Below are 13,600 nucleotides of genomic sequence, written 5' to 3' on the forward strand. Positions count from 1 at the left end.
GGTTTGCACTTTGTCTTAAATGCTTATTGTATTTTTTCTTACAAACAGCATTCTTGTGTAATCTCAGGTCTTTGGTTACAGTATTGTCTGTTACATACAGGTTTTTAAAAAGCAGCTGACATGAAATGCATGAAAATACCTTTAAGTCTTCATTTCTGCCTATGATAAATGCCAAGTATATAAAAAATACACATGAAAGATCAACTTAAACTTTTTCCCCTAGTTTTCTCTACATTCATTCATAAGGGAGAGCAGGTAATTAGTTCAGAGAAGCCACAAGAAGCTTAAGTGCAGGTATTAGGAAGACTTGCAAGGAGTATCAAAGCTTTCCAATGAAAGCTCCACTGTGTGACCACTGGAACTCAGGAATCCTGGAAGTGCCACCTTGTGCTTTACTTTGTGTTTGCTCTGCCCTTCAAACACACACTCAGTCCACTAATCTCACCTTCCTCATTCAGCTACATCTGATTGCTCAACATGAAAATGAGCTGATAGGCGCAGTTTTAATGGGAATAAAACACATGAATAATAGAGATAATCCTGCATTAAACAAACATTAATCACAAGTGCATATTCCCCCAGTCACCTTCAGGAGATATTATGGCAGGATTAATGAAAGTCTTTATGGAAGATAAGGAAAAGGAAAACTGCTGAATTTTAATCTTCTAAATTTAATTCCTCTAAAAGAAAACATTTCTTCTTAGACTCAAATATATTGAACACACCCACGAGCTTAATGCCTGAACAGGATCAGGGAGCATAAAACAAAAGAGGCAGAAGATTCTGGTGTCATCACAAAACACACCCCAGCAATTGGGTTACACCACCAAACACAAGGGACACACCAGAGCCCAAGAGCATGGGCAAGCTTTAGACATTCCTGGGGTTTCCAGGAGCCCCTGGCTGCCCTTGGATATGTGCTGTGACTCCTGTGACCTCCTCAGGCCACTGCTGTGACCTGCCCAGGAGCCACCACCACATTCCCTCCTGTGGCTGTGGCAGGAGGAAAAGGAGGATTCCAACCTGTGCTCTGTATGGGAGCCACAGCAGCCCCAGCACACAAATAATGACTCTGAAGCAGGAATGTCGTTTCCTCTTGCCTGATGAGCCTCACCATGGGGAACAGAGTGAGAGAGCAGGTGAAAATACAAAGGGAGAAATCAATAGGACAGGAGGCTTCTCTAGATCCTTACAAAATCATTTCCTTCTTTGTCAAGAAGATTGTTGGAAAACATCATTATAAAAAAAAAAGAACTGAAGATTGTGACAAATACTGAAAATGAATTTTTATAGTTCTTTTTACCCAACAGTTATACAACAACAATCTTCCTTTCTCCCATGAAGATTTAGTGTCCTACTTGGCTAATACCTAGTCTGTTAAATAAAGCCAAAATTAAAGGCCTCTTTCCTGAGTATTCATCTGCACCAGGACAGTAATGCAGATTTAGTTTTGCTGCCACCAGGACAAAACAAATCAATTAGATCAGAAGTGTCCTACTTTGGTTTTCTTTTCTGACTTATTAAAGTTTCAGCAGGAAATATTCTTAACATGTTGTCTGAAGAAATGAAAATCTTTTAAAAATTTACAGTGAAAATCCCATCTACTTTGGAAATTCCAAGGCAGCTAAAACCTAGAGCAGCTGGATTCTCAGTGGACCAACTGGGTATAATGTGCAGGTACAGCAAGCAAAATTAGAAGAATTAAATAACAAATGTGGAAAAAAGAGATAGGACATGTGTTAGTACTGTTTGAGACTAACTTGAAAATTGCAAACCTGGGCAAGGGATAAATATTAATGGAATTTCTGATTCTGTGTTTACAATTTTAAACAATCTTTTTGCACCTCATATGTCTTATTATTGTTTTAAAACCTGCTTTTCTATTGACCTAACAGCCTTGATACTGCTTTTTGTGCTATGCTTTTCCCATTCCACTTGTTTTCTGACTGGCATGAAGAGATATAAATAGGCTTTCTAAGTTCTAAATAAGACTTTCTTTCCCTGAATGAACTGAAATCAAAGGTTAATGCAATTCCTTTCAGTGACAAGACAGAATTTTGCTTTATTTTTGTCTATGCTCAAACTTTGAAGACAGATCTTCCCATTGTGGAGATGTGTCATGGTTTTGTATGGAGGCTCCTTGATGTTGCTGGGAATGTCTGCAAGGACTTTGGAAAGTCAGCCCTGACTTTTCCCTCATTTTAAATGGCACAGCCAAGCAGAACCTGGAGTTTGGGAAGGTTCTGCAGAGAGATGGGAAGTGACAAGCGGAAAAGAGAAGCTTCAAGTGGAGTCTCCCTGAGCCTGATGTGCTCCATCACCCCTCTGCAAAGAGCTCCAGGAGGGAGTGGCATCAGCCACTTAAGGAGAAATCCCAGCCAACACTTACAGTTCACTCCTAATCGAAAATTTAAACCCTCATTTTAATTTTAAATGCCCTAAGAGTTGAAAGTGAAGCTATAGGCTATGGGATTTAATAGTCATAATTATGGATACAGAATTAAACCTAAGTGTATTTTATTAGATATTCATGTTACTTTTTATCTACTCAAGCTTTTTAACAAAAGACTTATGGGTCAACTGATGTAACTTTTAAAATACAGAAGCAAAACTGAAATGTGTCCATTGTTAAAACATAACAATTAGATACTTTTAAGTAGTTTGGTTGAAAGTTTATGGCTGCTTAGACATGACCATAGTTTCTTGAATTCCAATAAATCAATATCTTTAGGCCACAAAAGCAAATATGACAGACACACCTGGTCCAGAACTTAATTCAAAAGAAAACAAAGGGAGGAAAAAAAGAAAACAGAAAAAAGGCACTGCCTGAACATTAAAGTCTCTTAACCTATAGACACAACCAAAATTGCTCCTGCAGTCAGCAGCATCGATTTGTTATCATAAGGTGGATCTCAGATCACAAAGAATTTCTAAGGTTGTTTTATAAATACTTAACACAAAGTGGTGCATGCACAGTCACTGTAAACGCTGGGCTGTGCACACAACCAGCCTCGTTAGACAAAGGGGAGCTGCTCACTCAGGGTCACCAATGTCACAATGCAAAGGCTCCAATTAGTTCTTTACTCACTTGGGCTGTTATAATAATATATTTCAGCCTGTTACAATACAGACATTACTTTAACTGAGACACACTAAGTAATATCAATTACCAAAAAATCTTTGATTGATGATTCAAATTGCAGCAGAAGTCACTTACTCAGGAAGATTCGTGCATTTAAACAGGCTATTTACCCAAGAGAACTGCACAGCAAACTGTTATGGGGTCAAAGGTTAAATTTTGCAACTGCAATTTTTATGTCTGAGCATATCTTTTCCTTGCTTTCATTCATCCTAATGCACCTATGTCATTTTTTGGAAGCTTAAAGCTTTGCATTTCTACAGAATCAAAATCCTGTTTAGCTGATCTCTGGCTGTGGTGTAGCAGTAGGGATGCAATTTCTAAATTAATATTTTCTATCAATATTATTATCATAAACCAGCAGCTTCCTCTGTGCCAGATCTTTTAATGAGAAATAGAAATAACAATATAAAAAATGCAATATTAATAAATATGGTTGGAATCATGACCTGACATTCACAAGAACAAATTAAATGCAATATAAGAAACAAGGAACTGACTGCAGGTATGTGCACACACAGCTTGGGAAAGGTGTTCTAATAACTGACTCACACTGTCATGCACAGTAAAATTCCAATTTTGTATTGGGATGTCCACTTGTTTAAGAAATACCACAGCACTCAGGTCTTATTTCAAAATGTCACACATTCTTACCCAGGTTTCTCCTAATACCATGAAATGTCATCTCCCAGTGCCTAGCACACCTACAGGGCTGGAGTTCTAACCTTTGCTTGCTGCTCATTCCATGTTCAGGTGTTTGTGCCCCCACACCATTTTTCCTCCCTCTCTCTCAGCATCTCCCATGGTCAAAGGCTGCTTCCAGCTCCTTCTGCCCAGCCACTACAACTGACTCTGCTGTCATTGATCAAAACAAGTGGCATTTGCACAAAGCCATGCTCAAACATTCTGTGATTTGTTGTGCTATTAGAGATCTTTTCATTTTCTAGAAAGCATTCACAAATCTCCTCTTTATGTGTGTGTGGCTCATAATCCACATCCCAAAGGCTTGAAAGCAGCAACCATGAATAGATGCAGGGACTCAGGACTAAGGGGGCTCCTCCAAATTCCAAATCAAATCTTGCATTTTTAGGTAACTTCAGATAGACCTAAATGCTTGGGTTTAAACAGTTGCTAAATACTTGAAATGCTACATGACCCCCACAAGTTTTAACAAGTTTTTTAAGGGAATTTTTTCCCCTACTGCTCTGTAAAGGTAAATAATATCAAAACCAGAATTAGTGCTAGGTAAAAATTTTGAAAATCTTTGAGAAAAGTACTTATGTTTTACTTTGTGTGACAATATAGAACTTTATATCATTATCTGCACACCAACTCATACTGTAATTTCTATCTATAGTGATGGAGCACAACTTTTCTCTACCTTGAGCCTTGTGTCCCAAAAATGCAGTATTTAGCTTGCTTTGCAAAAGGTACAGGTGTTGTGCCTGGGCTCTCTCTGTCACACACTCACCCCTCACAATGTCTGAACTCACCTGGCAAATTCTACAAAATTAGAAAGCACCAAATAAGTCGCATAAAAATTAAATTTCCGTAAGGGTACAGAAATTTCTGTTTGCACAGAGAAAACCCAGTCAATCCTCCCACGTGAGAGAAAAGCAGACAAAACTTGGCTGTCTGGCACGTTGGTCCTTGGCCAGCCATGAGCTGCCTATCAGCAGGAATGAGCTCTGATAAGCCACGCTGTGGTTTAGCTCCTGTTTGATGGAATGTCTGTGGGATGGGGAGGGAGGTCCTGGGGGCAAACTGCACAATCATTAAAGGGCAGTTTGTTAAACTATCAGCTCCCTTTTGCAATTGCTAGAATTGAAACAGAAAGTTTTGTGTGGAATTTAAGACAGAACACATTCCTCTAGATCTGATGGAGACGGACAGTCCCAGCGAGCTTGGCTCTGTTCAAGGATGAGTTCACACATCATATGTAACATTTAGCTACGGAATGTGTCTCCTATTTATCACAAACACAGGTAAAAGTTACATCTCCAGCAAAAGGCACCTCTGGTACTTAAAATTTCCATGCTAGGACCCATGTTTGGAAGCATTAAATCTCATTTTTAGCAAAGGAATCTCGTCTGTTTACAAAACCTACTCTTCTTTCATAACAAACCCCCAGGTCCCTGTGTCTGTATCTACAAAGCTCTTTGAGGCATTGGGAAACTGAGGGGGTGGGGTTTGGTTTGGAGTTGTTTCCTGCAATTCCACTTGCAGAGGTGACTATATGGATGTTATTTACTTGTATTCACTGGAGTAGGAGGTGATTTCACTGTCGTTGTGCAACCACTTGAATTCCAAGGGCCAGCTGCCTTCGGCAAGGCACGTAAGGACCAGTCTGTTTCCTTCCAGGTGGATCTGGGGCAAGCCTGGTTCTGTCTTGAAGAATGGTGCAACATCCCCTGAAATACAAAGGAAAAAAATGGGTTTGGAGGCTACTTAGGAAAATATAGGAGAAACTACTGATATTTAGCTAATTTCTCCTCAAGACGGTCACGGTAAAACAAGAAACAACATGATTTCAGTTAAGGCTTGCACTGGTGCATTCATAACTAAGCTTTATCTTTAGAGGCAGAATTACCAAGATCTTGATAAACTTTGTCCTTGCCCACTCAGATAAGCTTTTGTCCATGTTTACTCTTCCCCCAGATGAGAATTCCAACATTGTCTGCTGTGGCAGGAAGTGAACAACCCTACTGGCTTTTTTCCCCCCTTCTCCTTTCTGGAGATTAAATCCACTCAAAGCTTTTTTTTAATCCTTTTTTTTAAAAGTTTCTTGAATAGAAACCAGAAGTGTAATCTTGGATAGAAATGATTATCACAGCAGGAGAAGTCTCAGGGTAAATGAAGATTCCTGATAGGGAAAAGAATTCAGAAAAAAACACCTCACAAGTATTCTTCAATGTTCTTGTAAACCAAAATGTGTTAAATTATATTACCTGAAGCCACTAACAGATTTTTGAATTAGGGTACTTCAGTAATATGCAAGGGTCACTTCTAATCTCAAACTCTTGAGTATCACAAATAAAACACTCCAAGCAGCAAAATTCTTGATGGGTAAATTGCCAAAGCTCTGCTCAAATACAGATTGATTCTGAGTCCACACCTGCTGGAGATCTACCTCCATCACCTCTGGAAGACGAAGACTTTTTACATTTTATGTGTCAAATGTCTACTTGAAACTGTAAAGGAACTATAGACTTAATTTTAGAAGTATACAAATACCTTCTGTAACCAAAATCAGCACAGAATGGCCTGGGCTGGAAGGGATGCTACAACTCATCCAGTTCCAACCTTTCCCATGGGCAGGGACACCTTCACTAGACCAGGTTGCTCCATCCAACCTGGCCTGGAATGCTTTCAGGATTTAATGATTACACATAAAACACAGGAGTTATATTCAAAGTCAAAAATTTTCTATAAAATATTAATAATACTGAATAAGTAGACAATACTGAGCTCTTCTCTAAAGTGTGCAGTGTGTGTGTGTGTGCTTTATATATAAAATACAGAAAAAATCCCAAGATACATAAATATCGTCCCAGTGCAAGTAATGGTTCAGTTGAACTGCAAACCTTCCTTTAAACATTTATTTTACGCAAAAATCTCAGGCATTTTTATACTTGGAATTTTATGTTTAAATAATTATATTTCATTTTTATACTTGGCATTTTATATATACTCAGGCATTTTATATTTAAAGAGTTTAACCTAATTTTACAGTTTGGAGTGCCCCCATGTGCTGTTCAAGGCTGCAATTTTTGAGCCCACAGGTCCCAGAATCATTGACAGCCCCAGGAGTTTGGGCCAAGGGCTGCTGGTGGTGGTTCCCCAGTGACCCTGGTGTTCCCTGGGGTTCACAGCCCAGCCTGGGGATTGTCAAAGTCTCCAAGCCTTTATCCTTCCCTTTGCTCAGGGGATGTTTCTGCGTGCAGAGCATGTGGCAGCACAGGCTTGTTATCACTGAAGGGTCAGAGCTGGGCTCCAGCTGAGCGTGGCCAGGCAGCCCCAGGCCCACTGGTGCCAAATATCTCCTGCAATGGGCCATAAATCAACCTCAGCTCTCCACTCATCTGGTGATTTGGATTGAAACATTCTCTCCTGAGTTTTTAGAATTTAACTTCAGGAACGCCGTCATTTATGCAGAAAGAAAAACCACATAATCTTAAAGCAATGCTTATAAACTATCACACAAAATCCAATCTAACAAACTGAAATAAAAACTGTATTTGGGGTAGGGCCTTTTTCTGATTTGTAGCATTTTAAATAACCTGTCTTTCAAAGAAACTGATTTGTGATGAGTGCAGATCAGCAGTATCTTCTCTAAATTGGCTGTATAGGAAGCTACAACAATACAACATATAAGAAAATTGGAACACCTCCAAACTAGCAGATATTCCCAGACAAGCCAAGGAGAGTTTTTACACTTCTCCACACTATTACATGACTGAAAATATATTCTGCAAAGCTTCTCTTTAGTTGCTGTTTTAATGACTGCAATTATTGTGAAATCATCCCAATTCTCATTGTCTTCTAACTAGTAAAACCAGCCAATATTTTAAATGTTATAAAGAAAAATTTAAGTTGGAATTGGAGGATGTTCCTGCGAAATACAGTTATTTCACCCAGAGAGAAAAGCAAATTTTTACAAAGGTATTTCTAAACAAGAGAGAAAATGTTAAATCCTGTCAAAGGTATTTTGGGGAGTCTCCCAAGGGAGCTGCAGACATTCTACCCTGGCAAGATTAAAGGTGTCAGGCTTCCTCTGGAGATGGAAAAGCAGCAGCTGGGAGCAGTGCTGGTGCTCAGGGGAAGATAACAGAGCCCAGCTGGTAAAGTGAAATGATTCGTGCTGAGTCTCCTGAAAACAACACTTACCTGCTCATGTACAGAGGCTCCTGGAATGAGTTCCCTAAACTGTTCCTCCCAAAGAAAGTGCAGTCACTGAGGGAGAGCTCAGTGGAAGTGGTGTCTGCACCAAACTGAGTCATTTGTTGATCCTTGTTTTCAGTGATTTACAGACTCAGCAGCAAAACCTCCTTCATTACTTACTCGGAATTATCCACTTACTTCTAACTTATGTCTTTCCAAGAAAAAAATGATGCATTTGGAAGACAAAGTGCTGCCCACAAGTCTTCATCCAGCCCTATATTTCCTACTCAAATATTCCAAACCCAGTGATACTGCAGCCCACTCAGAGCTATCTCCCATTTAAAGCATCACAATCAAGCTGTTATTACATGAAAATGATTCTCAAAACTCAATCCAGTTCTGTTAGAAGCTAAAATTTAATAGACCTGCAGGAATAGTTTTATAAAGAGTATAGCATGCTTTATAAATTACCCTGGCTCTCTGGAAGATTTACTTAAACCCTTGAAGTAATTTTATCCTCTAATCCTTTATTCCTGACTTTCTCATCAATCACATACCATCAGTTTATCAAATTCAATTACGCAATCAGAGCTCACTAAATATTCACTGAAAGCAGAAATGAAAATAAAATACAGAGCAAAAATTCCTTGCAGAGAGGAAGCTTTGATGACATTGGCATTTCTGCAGCACAGGGCTGCTCACACCTCAGGCTCAGGAACCAAGGGCTGCACCCTGGGCTTTATTTACAGCTTTAAGCTGTAATGGAAAACAGAATTTAAACCTGGATCTGCAAGGAAAAGTTTGGTTGTTATAGAGAATCCAGGGAAACAGGAAAATTGGCAGGGAAAAAAATCAAAGCTGTCTCAGAAGGGTTGTGAGAAAGAAGTACCTGGCTGAGGGATGGAAAACACAAGGGGGTAGTTAATAGGTATGAGATCCTTGCACTCAGTAATTAACTACAGAAAGGGCTCACCAGGAGGGTAACCTTGGCTAACCAAGGGTTTAGAAGCCAGGAAGGCATTTTTTGTTTTATATTCTCCAAGAATGGAGTAAAATACTAATGAAAAGACTATCTGAGTCCTAAAACCAAAAATAATAAAATACTGCAATTATTATTCTTGGCTAGAAAATTTTTCTGCCTACCAAAAAAAAAAAAAATTAAGTAAGTATTCATGCTATACACTGTTGCTTTTTCTAAATGTGTTGATACTTCCAGCCTCTCTGGCTCTTCAGCAATGCTGATTTAAAAATAAAAGTAATAGAAGTAATAGTAATTAAAGAACTTTTTGAGTTGCAAGAAGGAGCAAAGGGATAAGGTGCCAATCTGTTGGCACATGTATATTTACAGCTTCAGTAAATTTTCATTAAGTCTGCTTACCAAACTCGCCAACATCCTGACTTGTGTCCTTAAAAGGATGCTGCAGATTTATTTTTATGTAAATCTCAAGAAGAAGTAGGATTGAATATGCCAAAATTATCTGGAAATTTGCTCCACAGCATTTCTGCCTTGCTTTTCTGCACCTCCAAACTGCTTGAGTTTCATTGCAATGGGTTGGCCCATCCAGTCCCTTTCTTTGGTACATGCAAAGCTTAGATGGGTTTTACCTCAAAATAAAGATTCAGGACTAAATTCAACAAAACCATACAGTTTTTCTTGGACTAATGCTGACATTTAAGTGCAAAATGGTGCTGGGTCCTGGGTCCTCTACCCTGGGCTTGTCCCCAGCCCTGGCAGATGAGATGCACAGCAGGAGACTGAAAGCTCCCTCATGCTTCATTATCCCTGAAAATCACCTTGGGGCACAAATTTACAACCAGGACCTGCAAAAGGAAAAGGCAGCCTGGGTGCACAGCTTTGCAATGGCAACAAAAAAGGAGTAAATACTCATTAAACAGACAAGGAACCCAAATCTCATAGGAATTGCATGAGTGAATGTGACTCCAGAAACAGGAGAGCATCATTTCAAGGACCTCAAACATTTCTTCTAACAAACAAATTAACAAGGCTCAGCTAATGATTCTGAGCCCTTGAAGAGCTTACATTTGTAAAACACATAAAGCAAAGTCAGATTAAATAGATCTTTCAGTTACTACGAGGTCTTACAAGATCTTGAAAGCAGGTTGCATAGTCCTGTCCCTGAGGAATTAATAAATTTTAATTAAAGACGGAATTTGATCTTGAGAACCTCTACCCTGCAGAGAAAAGGAAAGTTACAGTATTCCAGAGAAGTACCATGACACCTTCATCAGTAAAACCCACTGCAACTATCCTCTTCAAATCTCAGCTTTTTTCCTCCAGAAAAGGTGGATACCAACAGTTACAGGCAAAATCAGGTGCTCACTTCCTGAAAAAAAAGATTCTGTGGTCTGAACACTCAGGGGAAGGAAAAGGGGAAAAGGCAAGGAGTGCTGAGAGCAGGTTGAAAGATCCCCAGTGCCACTGCTATTTGTCTTTGTTATGCATCTCTACTTTTAAGTCACTTTCAGGTGAGCTAATATTGAATATTAAAAGTAGATCAACCTGCACATAAATCAGCAATTCAGAGCAAATACAGCTCAATCACTTAACAAATACCAGGTGAGCAGCTGCCTTTGCATCACTCCATTGGCCCTACAGGTTCAATATTGAAAAGAGAGTTTTGACTGAGATACATTTTTCAAACTCAAAGAAAAACACAATGGGTTTATTAAGTAGCACATCTCTATTGATTTTAGCTTATTAATCTCCAGTCAAAACATGATGCACATTACTGTTTCTTCATATGCTTCTAAAGGTACGGTCAGCTGACACAGGAAAATAAAAAACAGAATTATTGCTGAGGAATTCTCTGAGGAAAATGAGGTAGAGACTGAATGATCAGCCCAGGAGATCAGCAATACAGAAATGTTTTTGCTCTCAGTGTCTGCTAGGAAAGGAGATTTGAGCCACCTCCAGGTGGGTAAACAATGACAGCCATGGGAAGAGTATCCCAAAAAGTCTGTCTGGGGCATTGAATGTGTAATACAAAAATAAAGGCAAAATGGCAGCTGGAGTCAGGAAACCCAAACTAGAGACAGGAAGAATCTTCTCAGTAATCCACAGAAATTGTTACAACTATGGACAGCAAAATCCATTCCAGACCAGACTGAAGTTCAGCTCTGAGCACAAACAGTTGAGCATGAGCTGCTCTGCTCTGACAGCAAATAACTGCAACCTCCTGGGAAAATGGCTTTTCTTCTTATTCCCAAGTTGGATATGGAAAAGGTTTTTCTCTATTTCCTTTTCAAAAGGATCTTTTAGTCTTGCTATCTCAGTTTTCTAATCTTAGAGTTTCTGATATACATGCATACATGGGCTAGCTCTGGATGCAAGTTGTATTCTCTTGTGGAAATGAACTTCAATAGATTATATGGCATATGAACTTGGAATTATAACACAGTAAATCCTGGGAAATGTACCAGAAAGTCAGATTGAACTCAGATATATTTGAATCAATCTTCTTTTGAATTCAAATATTCTAAAGTGCATTGGTGAGATGCTGGTGAAGTTAGTATATGACCTATTCATAAACTGTCAACAATGTCAAACATACATTAGAGCATTCACTCACTTTAACTGTATTGATTTGCAGGAAGTCTATTTTACCCAAAATATTGGATCTTTGAGATTCAAATTTTTGTGGTTGAAAGTGTGACATAAATCACCAAGTCCAACAATTAAATTTAAATTGCATTTTACTACCTCATTCTAAACCTCAATTGCAAAGGACTGATGCATCATAGTGAATATTTCATTAAAATATCAGGTTATTTTTCAAATATACTGCAGCAGCTAAGAATTTTCACACAATGGTATAAAGCATTCTCTCAAAATGGATTTCCTGAACTTTCATCAAAGATGATATCTGATTTTATATTGGAAGAGTACTGAAGCAACTGTATTTAAATCAGTCTTTCTTCCCCAATTTCACACATCAGGTAAATGAGCCCAAGCTGCCCATTTTTGTCATCCTAGAGATTAAAAAGATAACCTTCTTTTTGGGTACCTCTATTATAATCCCTGAATGCAAATACAGATATCAGCTGAGGCTGATGGATGGTGCTTTTAGAGGTTTAATTGGGGATGGAATTAAATTGTTTTAGGACTCAGCACATTCTGTGAGGAAGCCCACATATTTTTAGAATAAGTGACATTTATTTCTTTTAAATGCACACTCACAGGGAGACAAGATTTCAATGGATAACTTCTTTTTTTGCCTTGAACAGCTCACATAACTAATTGGCAAGTTAGCTATTGGGTAATTGCCAATCATATATTTGATTTGGATGGAGGAAATATTGAACTAAAGATTGCAAACCTGTTGCAGCCCATCCCAAGAGGAAAACTAAACATTCTGTAATGTATAGTTATGATTAGCTTTCAACAATTCAATAGAATAGGAGTCCCAAGCGGCAAGAATGAGTGTTTCACACTGATAGTTAAGTAGATTTAATTAAAAATTCTTTTTTTTTTTTTAATTGAAGCATCACTTCTCTATTTCTGAATTACCTAAATGGCACTGCAGATTCCAGTTGGCTTCTCTGCTCCTCATTTCTTGATGCAAACAGACCAAATGTTTTTCCCAAATCTTGGCTAACACATAGTATTGCTTAAAAGAACAAACATCCTAATGCACTCCCTAGAAAATTCTATAATTCTAAGATAAACACCATGAAGTGACTAGCTACAGTAAAACCTGTTTTGATATTTCCAATCTTTCTTCCCTGTTTTAAGGCACAAACATTTCCTGTTATCTCTCTTAGCCTTCTTCCATTTTTCTCTATGAACAGCTTTAGATGAACTACAAAAATCCATTTCCATCCTGAGACAACAGAAAAAAGCCAGAGCAGGATTTTTATGATAAAAAAAGAAAATCTTACTATCACAGATGCTTAAAAGTCCTTAAACATAACCTGTTCTTTGTATTCATAAAATCTACTCCCTAACAGTCTGCCATCTATTTAAAGACCATCTTTTCATTCATGGCACAATCACTTCTTGAAGAATTCCCTTTTGAGAAAAGATTTCTCAAGTTTTATTAGAAACACTCAAAACAGAACTACAGCAGACTTTTTATAGGGCCTGGATTCTGATAGAAAAAAAAATAATAAAAAGACAGTGGTTGGTAGCATACCTCCATTAAAATTCAACATAAACCTCTCTCAGTTATCCCCAAATACACCAAGAAAGACTTTCCCACATGCAATTGTATTATTCTTTTCTTAAAATTGATTTCTTTAGCAGACCAGCCAAGGAGAAAAAAAAATAATGAGCTGATATCGTTTTAACTGAGCCTCAAGCAGCTCCTGATGTATTAACCTAAAATCCCACTAAGGCTTCCTTTTCCCATTTAATTTCTACACCTCATGTTTTAGTCTCACTTTCTGATCACCTGTAATAATTCAGTTCAGTCCGGGCAAAAAAAATTATATTTGCTTATTGTTTATCAGAAGGCAGTGAGTATTCACAGCTCTGTGAATTCATGGAACACCAGAGAATCCCAGGATGGTTTGGGTTGGAAAGGACCTTAAAGCCCATTCAGTGCCACCCCCTGCCATGGC

General features: G+C 38.4%; 1 protein-coding gene across 1 annotated transcript in view; it reads right to left on the reverse strand.

Annotated features, from left to right (window-relative positions):
• SDK1 (sidekick cell adhesion molecule 1) overlaps window positions 1–13,600 on the reverse strand; it is a 384,823-nt gene that overhangs the window by 272,540 nt on the left and 98,683 nt on the right. The window contains exon 2 of the mRNA XM_058035661.1: window positions 5,391–5,550. Within this exon, the coding sequence (XP_057891644.1) occupies window positions 5,391–5,550 (160 nt within the window). The remainder of the gene's footprint in view (window positions 1–5,390; window positions 5,551–13,600) is intronic.

Source organism: Melospiza georgiana, chromosome 16, assembly GCF_028018845.1.
Source record: "Melospiza georgiana isolate bMelGeo1 chromosome 16, bMelGeo1.pri, whole genome shotgun sequence".
Classification (NCBI taxonomy): domain Eukaryota; kingdom Metazoa; phylum Chordata; class Aves; order Passeriformes; family Passerellidae; genus Melospiza; species Melospiza georgiana.